This window comes from Malus sylvestris, chromosome 9 (assembly GCF_916048215.2).
Source record: "Malus sylvestris chromosome 9, drMalSylv7.2, whole genome shotgun sequence".
Taxonomy (NCBI): Eukaryota; Viridiplantae; Streptophyta; class Magnoliopsida; order Rosales; family Rosaceae; genus Malus; species Malus sylvestris.
Window position 1 is genome coordinate 27,741,220 of NC_062268.1, and position 19,238 is coordinate 27,760,457.

Sequence of the window (19,238 nt, forward strand, 5' to 3'; positions counted from 1 at the left end):
AAAGAAATATTATTTTGATTGTCCAAAAATTGTAACTAGGAGAAAATGGTACAAATACCCAAAATAAAAAGGCCTAATTGGATAAATAGTTCTCATAGTGATAGAATATTCAGAAGATAGTCATGTGGTAAAAAAATGAAGATTAAACCTTTGTGGTAAAGTCTTTTAGGATTGAAGCTCAAAATTAAAAATTTTGTCAACTTTATGTTAGACCATCTCTAAAGAAAATGTTAAATTTCAAGAGTCAAACTACAATTGATAGGAGATGTAGCAATCTGAAGTCTTATGTCAAATTTTGTACTTCTCCAACTGAATTGTCAAATATTATTTTATTATTTAAATAGTGCTTTAAATGGTTGTAATTATTAAAAAACTTTGAAACAAAATTTTTATTGATTGAAATGTTAGTGGAAAAGGGAAAAAGATCATCTCCGGATCTCTTCCACCAAGGCCACCTAATCAAGTGATCTGGGCCTTTGAAATTTCATCTAACGGTCCACCTGTTTTGATCCCTTAAAAGAAGTAATAATTTTTGGTTGTTGAATGAAATTTCAAAGGTCTTGATCACTTGATTCGATAACCTTGGTGGAAGAGATCCGAAGAGGGTCTATTTTCGTGGAAAAGAGACCCACTGTTAAAATAAATTAAAAATAAATTTGAGATGTCAATTTTGACTCCAAATCACAAAGCCTTCAAATCTTGTCAGCAAATAATACTTCGGTTGGAGAGATTTTGATATCAAATATGCACAGTTACATTCCATCTATGATTTTGACATCTCCTTTGGAGATGTTCTTAATATCCTGCTCATGTAAGCTATCCATAAGTTGACTTGCTGAAATGAACTTTTAATTTTGTGCTTGAATCCTAACGAAATTAAGATTAAACTCTTGTATTAAAGTCTTTTAGAATTAAAGCCCAAGATTGAAAATTTTGTCAACTCTTTATTAGTATCCTCCTCACGTAAGCTGTCCAAAAAGTTGACATACTGACGAAACTTTTAATTTTCGGTTTGAATCCTCACGAACGTAATTATAAGAGTTTAATTTCTATATCTTTTATTACGAGGGCTATCTTATGAATCCTGCATCACTATGGAACTATTTATCCAATAACAAAAAGTTGTTTTAAATGACCTGGCAAACGATCAATCCATTGGATCACTTGGAGGATGCAGATTTCGTTATGGGCAAACAAATGCAAATGGCATTACTGCAGAGGAGCCGCATCCTTGGAAAAGAAAAGGAGCTCCGCGCTCATCGAACATATCTTCAGTTGCAGAGAGTAGGGGTTTTGGCAAGTGAGGCATTTCTAGGGTTAGGGTTTTGCAGAATCTGTGACAAAGAAAGAGTAGCAGAAGAAGAAGAAAAAGGAGTCCAGAATGCAGCCCTATGGAATACAATCGATGTTGAAGGAGGGCCACAAGCACCTCTCCGGTTTGGACGAGGCGGTGGTGAAGAACATCGATGCCTGCAAGCAACTCTCCACCATCACTAGAACTTCTCTGGGTCCCAATGGTATGCCCTTTTCTTACTCTACTGACTACAAATCAGAGTCCCTTTTGGTGGATCCGGTACTTACAAGTAGAATTTTTTTTTTTGTTGAAATTTTGTCCATTTTTTCACTAATCAGGTATGAATAAGATGGTAATCAATCACTTGGACAAGCTATTTGTGACGAATGATGCCGCTACGATTGTGAACGAACTGGAGGTTCAGCATCCAGCTGCCAAGATTTTGGTTTTGGCAGGCAGGGCTCAGCAGGAAGAAATCGGCGATGGTGCTAATCTCACCATTTCTTTTGCCGGAGAGCTCCTTCAAAACGCAGAGGAGCTTATAAGGATGGGCCTGCACCCAAGTGAGATAATTAGTGGATACAATAAAGCCATAAAAAAGGTTTGTCAATCCCCTTTTCGATTTTTATCGGTTATCAGAATTCTTAAGTTCTGATTTTTGTTCCATTTTTTTAATATTTCAGACGATTGAAATCTTAGATGAATTGGTTGAGGAAGGTTCCGATATCATGGATGTGCGCAACAAAGAACAAGTGGTTTCTAGAATGAGAGCTGCTGTTGCCAGCAAGCAATTCGGCCAAGAAGATATCTTGTCCTCACTTGTTGCCGATGTAATTGCTACTTGTTTCCCCTTGTTTCCCCTTGTGTGTATTTGGTTAATTTCAATTGTCAGCCACTCGGCTATTTCGAAGCCAAGGGAAGAAGAATAGTATGTCACTGTTTGTTAGCATGTTCTAATGGTAGACATTTTTATTGGACGATATAGGCATGTATACAAGTATGCCCCAAGAACCCAGCAAACTTCAATGTTGATAATGTACGTGTTGCAAAGATTGCGGGAGGGGGTTTGCATAATTGTGCAGTAGTACGAGGTATGGTGTTGAAAACTGATGCTGTTGGGAGTATAAAGAGAATGGAGAAGGCCAAGGTTAGTAATCTTTTACACATATGCTTTTGAACTTTTGCATAAAATATACATGCTGTACCCTTATATGATGAGTTTTATTTCTCATGGTCTATTAAAAACTGTCTGATTTACTCTTTTGTTACTTTGAATTGTCCTTTTAGCACCATTTTGGGAGTTTTCACTATACATTAACTCTGGATTATGATATAAAAGCACAAATTATTGGTATTGTGAGGACAGTATACTGAGAATCTCATATCAAATTTGGAGCAACTAGTAAATGATGGACGAAACGAAACAGCGTTGAAACTTCCAGCATGAAATATTGGGTATAGGGAAGAAGAAACTCAATGATTATAAGAAAATGAGCATGATATCAATACCTTTTCGTTATCATAACTGTCCTTAAGGTAGTTTGTGTGGGCCAAAGTCAGTTTCCTAAATGGAATTGCTGTTTGCTTGTGTTAGTCAGTATGGTTGAATGATATTTCTGAAAAATCTATGGAAATGGTAGGTTTGTTGAATGATTATGATGTAAAATCGATGATAATTATTCAAAGCAAATGCCAGTTAGAATAAGTAAGGTGTTGGTCTGGTGTGAACTTGCAATGCCCTCTTCCCTATTTTTCATACTTCAAACCTTTGGAGCCAGGAAAAATATTGGCCTGGTTTGTTGGGTACCGGAGAAAATGGTGTTCTTTTAGTTTTAATTGTGTAGATTAGGGCTTCTGATTTCATGTTAGTACCTTGATAACACTCTTTTTGCATATTGCATTCAATAATATGCTATGCTCAAGGTCTGCGGCAGCCTTCTTGTCGTAACATGTAGTTCTTCATGTATTGAAGTTCAGAGAGTTCACCACACAATGATTATTTTGGAATTTAGTTTTCTATAAATTCACATGAGTTCTGTTGAGCATTACAAATGTTAAGATTGTTTTCTTGGAATCCTTTTGTGATGTTGGTGCTGATTTTCACACACTTGATGCACCAGTGGTTTCCTTCTTGTATCTGGATAATTATGTCACAATGAGCCAAAGCTGTTTAATCTAGGATAAAAAACTGAACATAAAATAAGTTGATGGACTGTCACTTATCATCCCAAGGGTTTCAATGGTATTAGGGTTTAGGGTTTAGGGTTTAGGCTAGTAAATTGGTACTTTATATGCCAGCTTATATACAGGTTTAGGGTTTTTTATTATGTGGTAAATTGGTACTTTGATACGCCAGCTTATATCTATAATGTTTAAATTTACCCCAGGGCTGCACTATAGGGATATCGACAACGGTATCTTTTATTTATTTTTGTCAATTTCATTTGTTTTTGTTATGTATCTGATATTTTAGCACATATTTCCATGATTTGTGCTTCATGGATTGTACATATATCTGCTAACAGTGTGCTGCATCTTTTGTTTCTAGATTGTTAAATTATTAAACTAGAATTGGTTTCGTAGGCGAGTAACATGAGTGTGTGTTTGACATGCCAATATGAATACTATTATTAACTTTATAGTGCTTTGGTGCCATTTAACTTTTGAATCTTCTTCTATTGTAGTTTATAATTCTTTTTGCTTGATCATTCCTGTTTTCCATATTGATATCCAATTGCTATCTTTTATTATAAATGCCCTTTGACCTTTACGTGGTCTAAATATATGTTTGAAAGGTTCAAGTTTCTTAGATTGTGTATTCTGTTAAACCTTTTCAGGTTGCCGTGTTTGCTGGTGGAGTTGATACCTCTGCAACTGAGACCAAAGGAACTGTTCTAATTCATACCGCTGACCAGGTAATTTTTGAAGAGGAAGGTTATTTCTGGGTTGTAGCTGTTAGTGAGAGAAGTCTTTTATGTTGTATATAGCAGGAGAATAGTCATGAATATCTAGTGATCACTGCTTCTCCCTGTGTGTGTGTGTGTGTTTGTTGTTCTGGAGGAGTGGGAGATTGTTTGTAGTTATATTTAGCAAAAGATAAAATTTTCTCTTTATGTTGCAACCAATTTTTTTTTTCTTATACACAAGTGATTCCATAAAGGTCAGATTTGGTGGCAGTTTCTTGAATACTTAGTGTCTATGTGCAACTAGTTAAGATCTTCGTATGCATATGGATACTCTTTTCTTGAAGTGGTCCTTGGTATTGCTTTTTAGTCTCCCCTTGTTTGTCTTTTGGTTAAAGGGCTGTACATAGTACTTGCCCAGCCTTTCGTCTTCCATTGTTTGCTAAGTTGGGTTTAATGTGGTTGATATGTCATTAACTAAGTGTTTTCTTGGTCATTTATGTAGCTTGAAAATTATGCAAAAACTGAAGAAGCTAAAATTGAGGAGCTCATTAAAGCAGTTGCAGATTCAGGTGCCAAAGTAATTGTCAGTGGAGCTGCAGTTGGAGAGATGGCACTACATTTCTGTGAGCGGTACAAGTAAGTAGCAACATTTTGTCATATTTTTGTTATTTTCCACCCTTGTAGCACAAACTGACATGTGTGTGTAAAATCAGACTAACCCTTCAATACCCATCTTAAGGTTTTCAATCTCTTAAGAGATCTTTGAGCTCTTGTTCTGTTTTAACTTGTTAGTTCTTGATTCTAGGCTCATGGTGCTGAAAATCAGTTCAAAATTTGAGTTGAGACGATTTTGCCGTACAACTGGTGCTGTTGCCATGGTAATCTTACAAGAATCTGATATCTTATGAGAACCTTATTGAATGTTTCTTAATTATGAGAATCTTACAAAAATACCCTTTGTATTTTTGCAACAGTTGAAGCTTAGCCAACCTAACCCAGATGATCTGGGATATGCTGACTCTGTTGCGGTTGAAGAAATTGCCGGTGTTAGGGTATGCTGAAAAGATGTTTCCTCATCCTCAGACCTAGTATTGTCTCTAAATTATCTTGTTCTAGGCTATTTTCTTTTTCATCTTCTTGATATATCCAACGATTTTTTATGTAGGTCACTGTTGTGAAGAATGAAGAAGGTGGGAACTCAGTAGCTACTGTGGTTCTACGGGCAAGCACTGATAGTATATTAGATGACCTTGAAAGAGCAGTTGATGATGGAGTGAACACTTACAAGGTAATTTATGTGGAGCATTAAGAGTTTTCTATGTTGTTTGACTGGCCTTGTTTTACCTCTGCAATCACTGGATGCACATTGTTCTCTGGAACTCTTGAAGTAGTTCTTTATTCAGGTGTCCAAACCATTGAAAGTAATCTTTCGCTTTACTAATGCATTTCATTGTCAGGCTATGTGCAAGGATAGCCGTATTGTTCCTGGAGCTGCAGCTACTGAAATCGAGTTAGGTAGAAGAGTGAAGGAATTCTCTTTTAAAGAAACAGGGTAAATTGTCTCTGTTTTTGAATTATTAAAGTTCAACTGAAGTACATAATACACGTGGAGATTTCTGCTTGGTTCTTTGAAAACTTTAAGGTACGGTTAGACAAAAATGATCAGCAATAATAATGATCTGCGGTGGAATTAGCTATCAAGATTCTGTTTAGAAGGCTGACGTCATGCCATATAAGATATTCTATTGAAAAGGAAAATTGACTCGCAGCAAAAGCAAAAACAAAAGTAAAAAACATATATCATGTATGTTCTGGTCCAAAAACGGTGTGGTTTAGAAATATTCTGAATTTCAATATGATTCATTAGAGTTGTTTCAGGTTGATCTGCAATATGGAATTTGTACTATGCATGTGATGTTGCCCCTGACAGCATAAAACTGAATCTGGCGGTGAGAAAAATAACTCACTAAAGATACTGACTTTGCAGATTGGATCAGTATGCTATAGCAAAGTTTGCCGAAAGTTTTGAGATGGTGCCTAAAACTCTGGCTGAGAATGCTGGGCAGAATGCAATGGAGATCATATCTTCTCTCTATGCTGAACATGCATCAGGAAATACGAAAGCTGGCATTGACTTAGAGGAAGGCCGTTGCAAAGATGTGTCAACTATTAATGTTTGGGACCTCCACATAACTAAGTAAATGTTCTTTCTCTTGTTTCAAGTCTTTTTTTTTTTGAACGTTTTCATATCATTTTACCTTGCTACAACTTGCAACTGTGATGCCAATGCAATATTGATCCCGAAGATTAAGTTTTGTGCATTAGGTCTAGAATTAGTCTGTAGCGGACAATTTTATTCCTATGCGCTTTTTGGTGGTTTCGGTAACCAATGAGTTCCTGCTGTGCCTGTAGTTTTTCATCTGTTTGGTTCACTTATTCTTGTGTTGATTTTTTTTTTTTATATAAACATATGATTTTGCTTTTAGGGTTGGGATAATTTGGTGAATTTTGAAGTTGCAATATGGATAATAGGCATCTAGGCAGTTTGTAATATTTCTTTTAGTTCATGATTGAGGTGATTTAAAAAATAAATAAACAAAAAGCCTAATGGTTATGTCAAGGCCCCAGTTATTTCGGGGTTTTCCCCTTCATTATTGCGTTTGCATATATCGATGTCGCCACATTTTGAAACTTATAGTTAGTTTTGTTTTCAAGAAATGGTTCATGAGGATAATGCAGTGACAATGCCAACCTTTTTAATACCCTCTGTCAATTTATGGGGATGGACTCTTATGTTTGTCATTGTTAAAACAATTTGTAGGGTTTTGCATAAGTGAGTTTCGTTATGGTAACTGATGGATAATACCTTGAAATATCTCAAGAAAATACTTGGCTCTTTACATGTAAGGAGCTATTCCTGCTTACAAATCAATAACAGTAATTGGACATTTTTTAATTCCTTCTTATTCCTAATGAACAAGTTGTCCTTGTAATAGATGAAACTCAGGGAGGGGTAAATGCAAAGCTTAACCTTTGGAGAGAAGTGTTGGAATCTAAAGGTCTTCGCCTAAGCCGATCAAAGACAGAATATATGGAGTGCAAGTTCAGTGCAAATGGAGGCCAAAACGAGTTAGGGGTGAGGATCGGAGATCAAGAAATACCAAAGAGCGACCGTTTTCGTTATCTAGGATCTATCTTGCAAAAGAACGGAGAATTAGATGGAGATCTCAACCATAGAATACAAGCTGGATGGATGAAGTGGAAGAGTGCATCCGGCGTGTTATGTGACCGCCGTATGCCACTGAAGCTCAAGGGAAAATTTTATAGGACGGCAATAAGGCCGGCGATGCTGTATGGCACAGAATGTTGGGCGGTGAAACATCAACACGTACACAAAATGGGTGTAGCGGAGATGAGGATGCTTCGTTGGATGTGTGGGCACACGAGAGAGGATAAGATTAGGAATGAGGATATCCGGGGTAAAGTAGGAGTAGCCGAAATTGAAGGAAAGATGAGAGAAAATCGGTTACGGTGGTTTGGACATGTGCAAAGAAGGCCTACTGACGCTCCGATTAGAAGATGCGACTATGGGACAGAGGTTCAGGGCCGAAGGGGTAGAGGAAGACCTAGGAAAACTTTGGAAGAGACTCTAAGAAAAGACTTAGAGTACTTGGATCTAACGAAGGACATGACACAGGATCGAGCACAATGGCGTTCTAAGATTCATATAGCCGATCCCACCCAGTGACTTGGATTTTCCAAGTCTCCAACCGAGAAGTTTTCCTCACTCGGAAAATTAAGGGAACACTACCCCAACCTACATGCTCCACTCAGAAAGCTTCAACATACAAGCTTCAACAAAAGAAAATTCAAAGAACTTAGCGAATAAGGCTTTGGTGTATTTAACAAAATACGTTGAAATGAAGGAAAGCTTATTTATTGATATCCCCGATAAGCTACAAATATGTACATATACATGAGTCAAAATAAACACACAAGAGGGAGCCTTCACAAAGGTTGCTTAGGAGAAGTCTCAGCAGTCGGTAGAGCCCCAGAAAGAGAAGGCATCGGAGGGGGATCATTTGGAGCCTCAGTACTGGACAGAACCCTAGAAGGAGGAGGCATCAGAGGTTGATCATTTGGAGCTTCATTACGCGGTACAGCCCCAGAAGACGAAGGCAATAAATGCCTTTGGAACAAACCCACAAATCTCTGATGATCAAGTAAAACCTGACCATCAGTTTCCTTCATCTGGTCAAGCTTCCTCTTCATGTTTGTAGCATAGTCATGTGCGAGCCGGTGCAATTGTTTATTCTCATGCTTGAGCCCTCTAATCTCCTGTTTGAGACTCATCACTTCAGCCGCCAATGATTCAACTTGGCGGGTTCGAGCAAATAGGCGTTGGGCCATATTAGACACAGAACCTGCACACTGAACACTGAGAGCCAGCGAATCCTTAACAGCTAACTCATCAGACCGTTTGGAAAGTAGTCTGTTATCTTTGGGAGTGAGAAGGTTCCTGGCCACCACCGCAGCGGTCATATCATTCTTCATCACGGAATCCCCAACGGTAAGAGGACCAGTAGGGGAGACGAAGGATGGGCGCCATATGTTGTCTGGAGAAGGCGGGGCTGCCTCTTCAACAAGGTTCAAGTCAAAACGACGGTCGGAGGGGCCAGACATTTTCAAAGGTGTTGAAGAGAGAAGAGGTCGGACAAATCAAGATCTTAGAAGTGCAAGAATGAAGCTTCTACTGGTGGAGATTCAAGTGTGCTTTGGAACTTAATGCCAGCCCCTATAAAAATCTGCACTCGACGGAGCTTCAGAAATCGAAGAAGCGCCTGCTCAGAAATCGAAGAGGCGTTTGCTTTCTCAAAAGCTGGGCTGCTTAGAGATCACGATGGTTGATATCAGAAATCGAAGAGGCGTTTGCTTTCTCAAAAGTTGGGCTACTCAAAGACCACAAAGGCCGATCTCAGAAATCGAAGAGGCGCTCGCTTTCTCAAAAGCTGGGCTCCCCAGAGACCACGAGGGCAGATCTCAGAAATCGAAGAGGCACCTACTTTTCCAGCCTTGTCAGCACCTGTCACACGCACACTCAGCTTTGCGGAAATTATGGGCATTCTGTCGAAGACTTCTGGGGAAGTAGAAAACACATGAATCTTACTGTTCAATCACCCACTTCCCACACGCAACAATAGCTCATGGGTACCACAGAAAACTTTGCCAAAGTTCTCTGCCAAAGTTGAGCACGTGAAGCTTGCAGCTCCCACTACATCGTTCTGACCAAGAAGGGTAAAAGAATAGCAAAGAAACAGCACTAACAAAGTTTAGACCCATAAATTTTGAAGGTCTAGCTACCATATTATTACCCACAAGGGTAAAGGAACAGTACCACTGCTGGATAATTGGAAAGTCCCTGTGTGTCAACCTCTGTGCTTCGTGGCAAGGTAGACTAGCAAACATGCCCAACCTTTACTCACATTCGAGAAAACACTCCCAATAAGATTGCTTGCTCCAAAATCGAAGAGGCACCGTCCTCCGAATCTCGAGAGCCAGACTCCCAACATGACTACTTTCTTAAAAATCGAAGAGAGGGTAAAGGAACAGTACCATTGCTGGATAACTGGAAAGTCCCTGTGTGTCAACCTCTGTGCTTCGTGGCAATGTAGACTAGCAAACATGCCCAACCTTTACTCACATTCGAGAAAACACTCCCAACAAGATTGCTTGCTCCAAAATCGAAGAGGCACCGCCCTCCGAATCTCGAGAGCCAGACTCCCAACATGATTACTTTCTCAAAAATCGAAGAGACACTGCTCCCCGAATCTTCGAGAGCCAGACCCCCAGCATGATTGCTTACTCAAAAATCGATGAGGCATCGTTCTCCGAATCAATCGAAGAGGCGCTCGCTTTCTCAAAAGCTGGGCTGCTCAGAGACCACGAGGGTCGATCTCAGAAATCGAAGAGGCACCTACTTTTCTAGCCTTGTCAACACCTGTCACACGCACACTCAGCTTTGCAGAAATTATGGGCATTCTGTCGAAGACTTCTGGTGAAGTAGAAAGCACATGAATCTTACTGTTCAATCACCCACTTCCCACACGCAACAATAGCTCATGGGTACCACAGATAACTTTGCCAAAGTTCTCTGCCAAAGTTGAGCACGTGAAGCTTGCAGCTCCCACTACATCGCTCTGACCAAGAAAGGTAAAAGAATAGCAAAGAAACAGCACTAACAAAGTTTAGACACATAAATTTTGAAGGTCTAGCTACCATATTATTACCCACAAGGGTAAAGGAACAGTACCACTGCTGGATAATTGGAAAGTTCCTGTGTGTCAACCTCTGTGCTTCGTGGCAAGGTAGACTAGCAAACATGCCCAACCTTTACTCACATTCGAGAAAACACTCCCAACAAGATTGCTTGCTCCAAAATCGAAGAGGCACCGTCCTCCGAATCTCGAGAGCCAGACTCCCAACATGACTACTTTCTCAAAATCGAAGAGAGGGTAAAGGAACAGTACCATTGCTGGATAATTGGAAAGTTCCTGTGTGTCAACCTTTGTGCTTCGTGGCAAGGTAGACTAGCAAACATGCCCAACCTTTACTCACATTCGAGACAACACTCCCAACAAGATTGCTTGCTCCAAAATCGAAGAGGCACCGCCCTCCGAATCTCGAGAGCCAGACTCCCAACATGATTACTTCCTCAAAAACCGAAGAGACACTGCTTTCCGAATCTCGAGAGCCAGACCCCCAGCATGATTGCTTTCTCAAAAATCGAAGAGGCATCGTTCTCCGAATCTCGAGAGCCAGATACCACAGACCACTTTTTCAAAGTGCTCTGATAGAGTTAAAACATGTGAAACTGGCAACTCCCACTACCGTGCTATGATCAAGCAGGGTAAAGGAATAGCATTACTACTTGTTGTTAGGGAGACTCCTATATATGTCGACCTCCATCCCCAACGGACAGGCAGACCTGCAAAAATGCTCAACCCTTCATCATATCTGAGAGGGCACTCCCAACGAAGCCTTTCGAAATATTCAGCTTTCTTTCCCCCCGATAATACCTCTGCAAACAAGCTATACTAGAGCAAGAATATCTCATATCATCAGGGTTAAAAGCAAGAGTATCCCATATCATGCTTTTTCCTTGTCTTTTCCTTTGGCCTTGTTTTTACCTGCAAGACAAGGAGAAAGAGAGCAATCAGTCAGCACTTGGAATCAAGCTTCCAGCCAGGAACTGACTGCCTGGAACCCCTTACCTGATTACTTACCTGGCATTGCTCTCGAGTACTCATCTTCAACATCTTATGTTTCCAGGGAAGATTCCGCATCTGCTTGAGGAACAGATAGGGCAAGTGCGAAGGATACAAGGAAGCATGTGGAGACAAGCGTAACAGCACACGTGCCGATACATCCATTACTCTGTCAAAAGCAAAAGTATCCCATATCAGCAGGGTGGAACGTACTCTAGATTTGATGGACTTGTTTTGACCCTCAAATTCTTCAGTCGGCCTTATACTCTGGAGGAAACCAGAAAACCCTCCAGCTCAGTTCAAGAATAAGCCTGTGGAAAGTTACTTCTTCAAAAGCAAAAGTATCTCATATCATCTCTTCTCATTTTTCTTCTCTTTATCCTTCATGCTGCTGCAAGATGGGGAGAAGGTGAACAATCAGTCGGAGCTCTGATTGCTTACCTTGTCTGTCACCTCTTTCAGCAGACCCCCTAGCTCGGCGACTTGGGGGACTCCTACTACATGGTTTGTATCGCGCTTGACCAAGCCTGAAACTACAAGTAAGCTTCAAGTGAAATTGATACATTACCTTGTGCATCTCCACCAGTTAAAGATACCACCGCTGGATGGAGGAAGAGTACTTCCAGAGAAGATGCCACATCTACCTATGAGACAGATAAGGCAAGTCAAGACGACACCACACTCCGATACTTAGAAGTTTCGTGATTACGAGATCATTCTCCCACAATATTTCCTAATGTCATTTGTACTAAATCATTCACTTGTACTCACTAAAGGAGAGCTTGAACCTATGTACTTGTGTAAACCCTTCACAATTAATGAGAACTCTTCTATTCCGTGGACGTAGCCAATCTGGGTGAACCACGTACATCTTGTGTTTGCTTTCCTATCTCTATCCATTTATATACTTATCCACACTAATGACCGGAGCAATCTAGCGAAGATCACAAAAAGCGACCGTTTTCGCTACCTAGGATCTATCTTGCAAGAGAACGGAGAATTAGATGGAGATCTCAACCATAGAATACGAGCTGGATGGATGAAGTGTAAGAATGCATCCGGCGTGTTGTGTGACCGTCGTAGGCCACTGAAGCTCAAGGGAAAATTTTATAGGACGGCAATAAGGCCAGCGATGTTGTATGGCACAGAATGTTGGGCGGTGAAGCATCAACACGTACACAAAATGGGTGTAGCGGAGATGAGGATGCTTCGTGGGATGTGTGGGCATACGAGAAAGGATAAGATTGGGAATGAGGATATCCGAGGTAAAGTAGGAGTAGCCGAAATTGTAGGAAAGATGAGAGAAAATCGGCTCCGGTGATTTGGACATGTGCAAAGAAGGCCGACTGACGCTCCGGTTCGAAGATGTGACTACGGGACAGAGGTTCAGGGCCGAAGGGGTAGAGGAAGACCTAGGAAAACTTTGGAAGAGACTCTAAGAAAAGACTTAGAGTACTTGGATCTAACGGAGGACATGACACAAAACCGAGCGCAATGGCGTTCTAGGATTCATATAGCCGACCCCACTTAGTGGGAAAAGGCTTTGTTGTTGTTGTTGTTGTATTGGAATCAATTTTTTTTATTGAACCACTAAGATTTTCAGGGAACTTTTGCCCAAATATATTTTTCTTTATGCGCGATATTTTTATTTTTATTTATACGTGATATTAGGCCTCCATATTGTCTTAGGATTTTATTTTTTCCTTTGGCCTGACCTTTTTTGGGATGTTTGTTACAGGTTCTTTGCTCTCAAATATGCTGCAGATGCTGCCTGCACTGTCCTCCGAGTAGATCAAGTAAGTAAATTAGTAACTATTGATCAATGCTTTTTTTACTCGCTAACTGAATCCATTCAGGGAACACAAATACTAAGTGCATCGGGTTTAAAGAAATGTCCGAGTTAGGATGAATTAGTGCAAGGTTTATGACTTTCAAATGTATCATTACTGATATATCTTCTGCCAAGGAAGCCGACCCTCATCACAACTTTTGCATATAACCTAGGGGTTGCTTTCAAATATTTCTCTTTATGATTAACCTCAATAGATATAAATAAATCAGTAAGATTAAAAAAGACGATAGCTGATATTTTTTTACAATGCCTTGACCGTGTTGCAGATTATAATGGCAAAACCAGCAGGTGGCCCAAGTAGGAGAGATCAGCCTGCAGGGATGGATGAGGATTAACATGTTCTGTGCCACAACTATCTCGCTTGTATTTTAGGATATGAGGACGGAGAGTTGTAGAAGCGTGTTTGATTTTCTCGAGTTTTTATCATGGCTGGTCCACGAGTTTTTGTGTTCTTGGCTGGTCCTCGAGGTTGTGTTGAAGGCTCTTGTTTTCGTATGTGCCCTTGCTAGACACTAGTCGATTGGAATTTATATAAATTTTCCATCTATGATTGCAGCTTATGTGTCTTCAATTCATTGTTTCCTTGAGCTTTTGTTCAATGATGCTTCCCTCGTGCTGTTTTCGTCTTTGTGTCTTCAATTCATTGTTTCCTTGAGCTTTTTTTCAATGATGCTTCCCTCGTGCTGTTTTCATCTTTTGTGTTTGCTTGCCATTTTCCCTTTAGCTGTTAAAATGATCATTTAGTCCTCTTTGTTTCTCAAAGTTGCTGTAATTCTGGTGTCTGTTTGTCCGAATGTCCTCTTTGTTATTCTTGTGAGTGAGTTTTTCCAGCCGAAAACTTGGGACATGTTTTTTTTCATGGAAACAAAAGTATCCTACATATTATTCGATTCGGTTGATCTAATAAACCGGTTATTGGTACAATAACGTAAAGAAATGTAACCAACGTTTATTGGAAAAAGCAACCCCAAAGATTTGGGACCAAAAGCGGTTAGTGGTGACCATTGAATAAGTTTCTTCAACTTGAGTTGGGTTGAAAGCACGGAATGTATTTGCACCATCAACATCTCCAAATAAAGTATTTTCTACGATAGCACCATGAATAGTGCATAACAGAGCAGCGCCCAACACCCCAACAACTCCCAACATATGAAATGGGTTCAGTGTCCAATTATGAAACCCTTGGAAAAAGAGGAAGAATCAAAATATAGCTGCTACACCAAAACTAGGTGCAAAGAATCAACTAGACTGATCTAACAGATAAATTAGGAATACAGAAACAAAAACAACAATTGGACTGGAGAATGAAATTGCATTATAAGGTCACAATTGAACAGATCGAGCAAGCTCAAATTGACGTAACATAAAACCTATTAGTCCGAAAGCACCATGTAGTGCAACAAAAGTCTATAGGCTACCTAATTGACACCAACGAGTAAAATCTCCTTGTGCTTCAGGACCCCATAGTAACAACAAGAAGTGCGCTAAACTATTAGCCGGAGTGGAAACTGTAGCACTTAAGAAGTTAGAGCCTTCCAAATAGGAACTTGCTAATCTATGGGTATACCATGAAGTTACAAAGATTGTACTTGTGAACCAACCCCCTAAAGAGAAATAGGCACAAGAGTAATAGGCTAGACCAACCTACAAAAATGAAGCGGTTCCTTCGTAACCAGTCATCCATAATATCAAATAAATCATTTTCATTTTTGGTAAAGTTACCAACGGCTATAGTCATAGTGATCCTCCTATTCAACTACTTCAACCATTTTCGAACACCTCATAGCATTTTCTGAACGTTCAAGGCTTCTATCATTTTTGTATGATTTGATTTCTCGTACATTGCCCCTCCCTTTGACTTTTGAATGGGTTTCGAATAGAAAAATCATTTATGAATCTGTAACCCGCCCTAGTTTAATTCACGAACCCAATCCGGTTATCTTATCCCTTCCTATTCTTAATAACTGTCCGAACCATGAATTGTCTTCTGACTCATCAATCAGATAGATGAATTTTAGAATTGTTCAAGAAACAAGTGATCCCTTTTCTCCATACTGATAAACCACGGACATATTCTTCTCGTTTCATCAACTAATCTTAGTCTTGAATCCCGTTGAAGAGGGGAAATTTATAAATATTTTTATGTATTCTTCAAATTTCTATGTGTATTAAACTACTACAGTATCATAAGTATCATATATTTGATTACTTTCTACTTTACTCTTTTATTTTCTTTAAATAAATTTCCTATTATTAAATTAATTTATTGTATTGAATTAAATACATATTAGTTAATTAAATATTAAATAATATGAGACTCGAAATGAAAGTACCCTTCTCGCATACATTCCCCATTACGTTGTCAGAACAAAAATATTGCATGTATCAATATGGATGGAAATATTTAGTACATGAAATAGCGATTTGCTAGATATATAAATAGATATATAAGATATAACTAATAAAACGGATCTTGTGTTCTGGAATTGGAATCAAAGAAAGATTTTAAAATGGCTTGTATGTTGTGACTTGGAATAAATGTTTCTCGGTAAAGGAAGGGAATAGTACTTTATTCCTTCCTAATTTATTCCTATAGAACATCTAGGAACAAAAAGATTAAATAAGATATATAGACAGATTCTTGCGTAGTCCGAAGAAAAAGAAAGATCCAATTTCATCTCTATCCAATTTTGATATGAGAATAGTGGATATAATTATGATGCAATGGGTTAGGTCCACTTACTTTTTATTTTGTTGATTTCTAATCGATTTAATTGGAATAATGGAAAATAGGAAAGGAATGGTAATATATGAAGATTTAACGAGACGACTTATCCTTACATTCATTATAATATTTATAATAATTATATTATTTATTTAATAATATATTTAATTTATTAAAATAGCAAATTTATAACCATACTATAATAAATTTTAATGTTATAATTTTGATTATATATTAAAATATGTTGCAGTCATATTTAGAATAGGAATGTGATTGTGTAAATCCTAATAGATATGAGAATGTATCTTATATTCCCATTAGGAGTAGATTACCTATTAAATGTTGTAATCCTAAAGGGAAAGTTTTTATCTATCCTACTATTATAAATAAAGGCACAATGGGGTGAATCAAACATACCTCACAATTAAATCAATCTCTTCTCTCTAACCATAGTCGGCCCCCCTCTCTCTAAACCGTAGATCGTTCAATCAAATAGGCCTACAACACGTTATTAGCACGCTTTTGCCAGAAGTTGAGGAATTGACGCATTTTAGGAGGAGGCTATCATCCACCAAATTCAAAGGCTTATTAGTTTTCTGCTAATCAGGTACGCTTAAAATAAAAGAAGATATTTGAAACGTCCATGAAGCATGAAAACATTCCTCATGATGCATGAACCCTTCTATGTTTATATTTTCCTTACGATATATATATTGTATATGTTTATATATTTGTCAATATATATATTTGTTTCATGCATCACACAATTAAATTGTTATGTGGAATTTGTGAGTCAAATTATATAAAATAAATTAGAAACATATTTAGGGTATTCCTAAACCCTTAGGGATTTTTGAAAAGAAAAAAAGGTGAATTGGATATGGTGCGGCACACCACCGCACCATCATTGTGGAAGTAGCCACTAAGCCTCGGCCTGGAACTAACCTCAGCAAGGCCTAAAGTCCCATGCTTCATCTCGTTGCCTTGGCCCATAGCCATAACACCAGCCCTTTTGCGGCTGGGCTTCCCGCCACCCGTGCCCAAACCAATGCCAGCCTTTTGCGCTGGGCTTTGTGCACACCCCCAACTCGCTTCTCAAGCCCAGTTTGATGTGTCTAAAGCATGCTGCCGTGCCCTCCCCTTGGCCCAAATTGAAACCTAGTTGCGGCTGAGGTTTCTCCTTCACCCTCTGTGGCCTGTAGTCACTGCCGAGGCCCTTTTGGGCCTTGCCTTTTACTCAAGGCACCCAACTCTTGCCCAATTATTTTTGGGGCAATATTTTTCGACCCAACTGCTAGTATTTTAGCATTCTAAATAATTTTAACTCGTATGTTATTATTATTTTGCTTCTACAATCGACCCCGTATGCCTCGATTTATTGAATGCAAGTCCATTAATCTGATAATAAATCCAAAATTATTGACGTGAAGATCACTTTTGGACATTAACGATTCAATAATTTATTTTTATACTTTGAATCGTCACATACTTTCGTAGTAACGAAACTCTTACAATTGAGTTCCTGAAGAACCTCAAATCCACTATATTCAAAGTAGTATATTGCATTTTGTGTTTCTTGCAAGAACATCTTATTATGAACTAATTGTTCATAAAACTAAATTGAACCTGTAGTTTCAAATTTAGTGCCTTTGAAACCTGAAGTTTTCATTCAAAACATACCACATGAAACCTGTAGTTTTCATGCATAAATTAAACCAATACATGTTTATAGAACTTGTATGTTCTACGATATATGTCTATGGCTTACCAAATGACTACTCACATTTTCTCCGCTTTAGAAGTATCTAGAAGAAACTATCTAAAGTGGGTTCAAGACGTGAAGCTCCATCTGACTGCAAAGGGCATTAGAGCCACCATCGAGACACCTATCGCCGACAAACCTGTTGACGAAGCTCAGAAGGTTATTGCAATGATCTTCATTCAAAGACACATCCATGATGCACTGCAGACTGAGTATCTCAATGAGGAGGACCCAAGCACCCTTTGGCTTGCTCTGGCCGACCGTTTCGATCACCAAAAAGACATATACTTTCCTGAAGCAAGACACGACTGACAACATCTTCGCTTCTAGGACTTTAAGTCCATGAATGAATACAACTTTGAAGTTTGTAGAATCCGTTCATTGTTAAAATTCGGCAAAGTGGAACTAATCGAATAAGATCTCCTAGAGAATACCTATTCGACCTTCCATGCCACCAATATTGTCTTACAACAACAATATAGGGCATATAAATTCACCAAGTTTTCGGATTTGATCTCTGTTTTGCTTTTTGCTGAAAAGCAGAGCCAGCTTTTGATGAAGAATCATCAAGCTCGACCCATTGGCTCAAACGTTGCGCTTGAAGCGCATACCAATTCTAGCAACCATAAATGACGAAAGAATTGTCGTGGGTAATGGGCAGCATGCACAACCACGGGCCTAAGGTCAACAGAGTGCTGCACCTAAGGGAAGAAATATGACCCAGCAGCATTCACCATTCGCCCCTAAGACCCCAAACTTGAAGAACAAGAGCAAAGCTCCCGTTCAGCCCGCTTCTACTGAACTGGACATGTGCTATCGTTGTGGATCAAGGGATCATTGGTCATGCGTATGCCGAGCTTCTCCTGAGGCTATTGCCAAGTATCATTCCCGTCGTGAGTCTAACTTTGCACATGTGGATCATCTTGAAAATGCTACTTCATTAATGGAGATATCGGATTTTCAGAAGGCGTCAGCGCCTATGGATGAATAAATTAGACATTTTTAGGGTGTTTAACCCTAGTGGTCGAACCCACTAGGAGTGGCTGGCCCTACCCCTCCCTATTTCTCTAGGTTTATGGTTTAATTTTGAACAATTTTTCTAAGTATTTGGAATAATTTGTTTGGTTTTGGTTTGTTTTGAATTATGGGTTGTTATTTGAATGGGTATTATTTTCTTGAATTGCTTAATTGAATGAATGGACTTATATTTATGCATGTGACCAATTCAATCAATTTATTTCTAGGTATGTCTAGTGGGGAAGTTAGTTGTATAGCAGATAGTGCAACTACGCACACACACCATCTTGCGTGAACGACACTATTTTACTAACTTAATACCCAAGAAAACTCATATGACAACTCTTTCAGGCTCATCCAACTTGATTGAAGGATACAGAAAGACATATATCATGTTGTCCAATGGTACAATCTTAA

General features: G+C 39.0%; 1 protein-coding gene across 1 annotated transcript; it reads left to right on the forward strand.

Moving 5' to 3' along the window:
• Positions 1–1,253: 1,253 nt before the first annotated feature.
• LOC126634159 (T-complex protein 1 subunit theta-like) lies at positions 1,254–13,872 on the forward strand. Its single transcript, XM_050304649.1, has 13 exons — positions 1,254–1,517; positions 1,633–1,895; positions 1,978–2,124; positions 2,280–2,441; positions 4,132–4,209; positions 4,703–4,836; positions 5,006–5,078; positions 5,175–5,252; positions 5,366–5,488; positions 5,658–5,752; positions 6,188–6,397; positions 13,204–13,261; positions 13,584–13,872. The coding sequence occupies exons 1-13, from the start codon at positions 1,382–1,384 to the stop codon at positions 13,650–13,652; spliced, it is 1,626 nt and encodes a 541-aa protein (XP_050160606.1). The 5' UTR covers positions 1,254–1,381; the 3' UTR covers positions 13,653–13,872.
• The last annotated feature ends 5,366 nt before the right edge of the window (positions 13,873–19,238 follow it).

Coding starts and splice junctions, on each gene's coding strand:
- LOC126634159 (XM_050304649.1), top strand. CDS start 1,382: ATGCAGCCCTATGGAATACAATCGATGTTGAAGGAGGGCCACAAGCAC. Junction 4,210..4,702: donor TAATTCATACCGCTGACCAG/GTAATTTTTGAA, acceptor TCATTTATGTAG/CTTGAAAATTATGCAAAAAC. Junction 5,253..5,365: donor AAGAAATTGCCGGTGTTAGG/GTATGCTGAAAA, acceptor TTTTTTATGTAG/GTCACTGTTGTGAAGAATGA.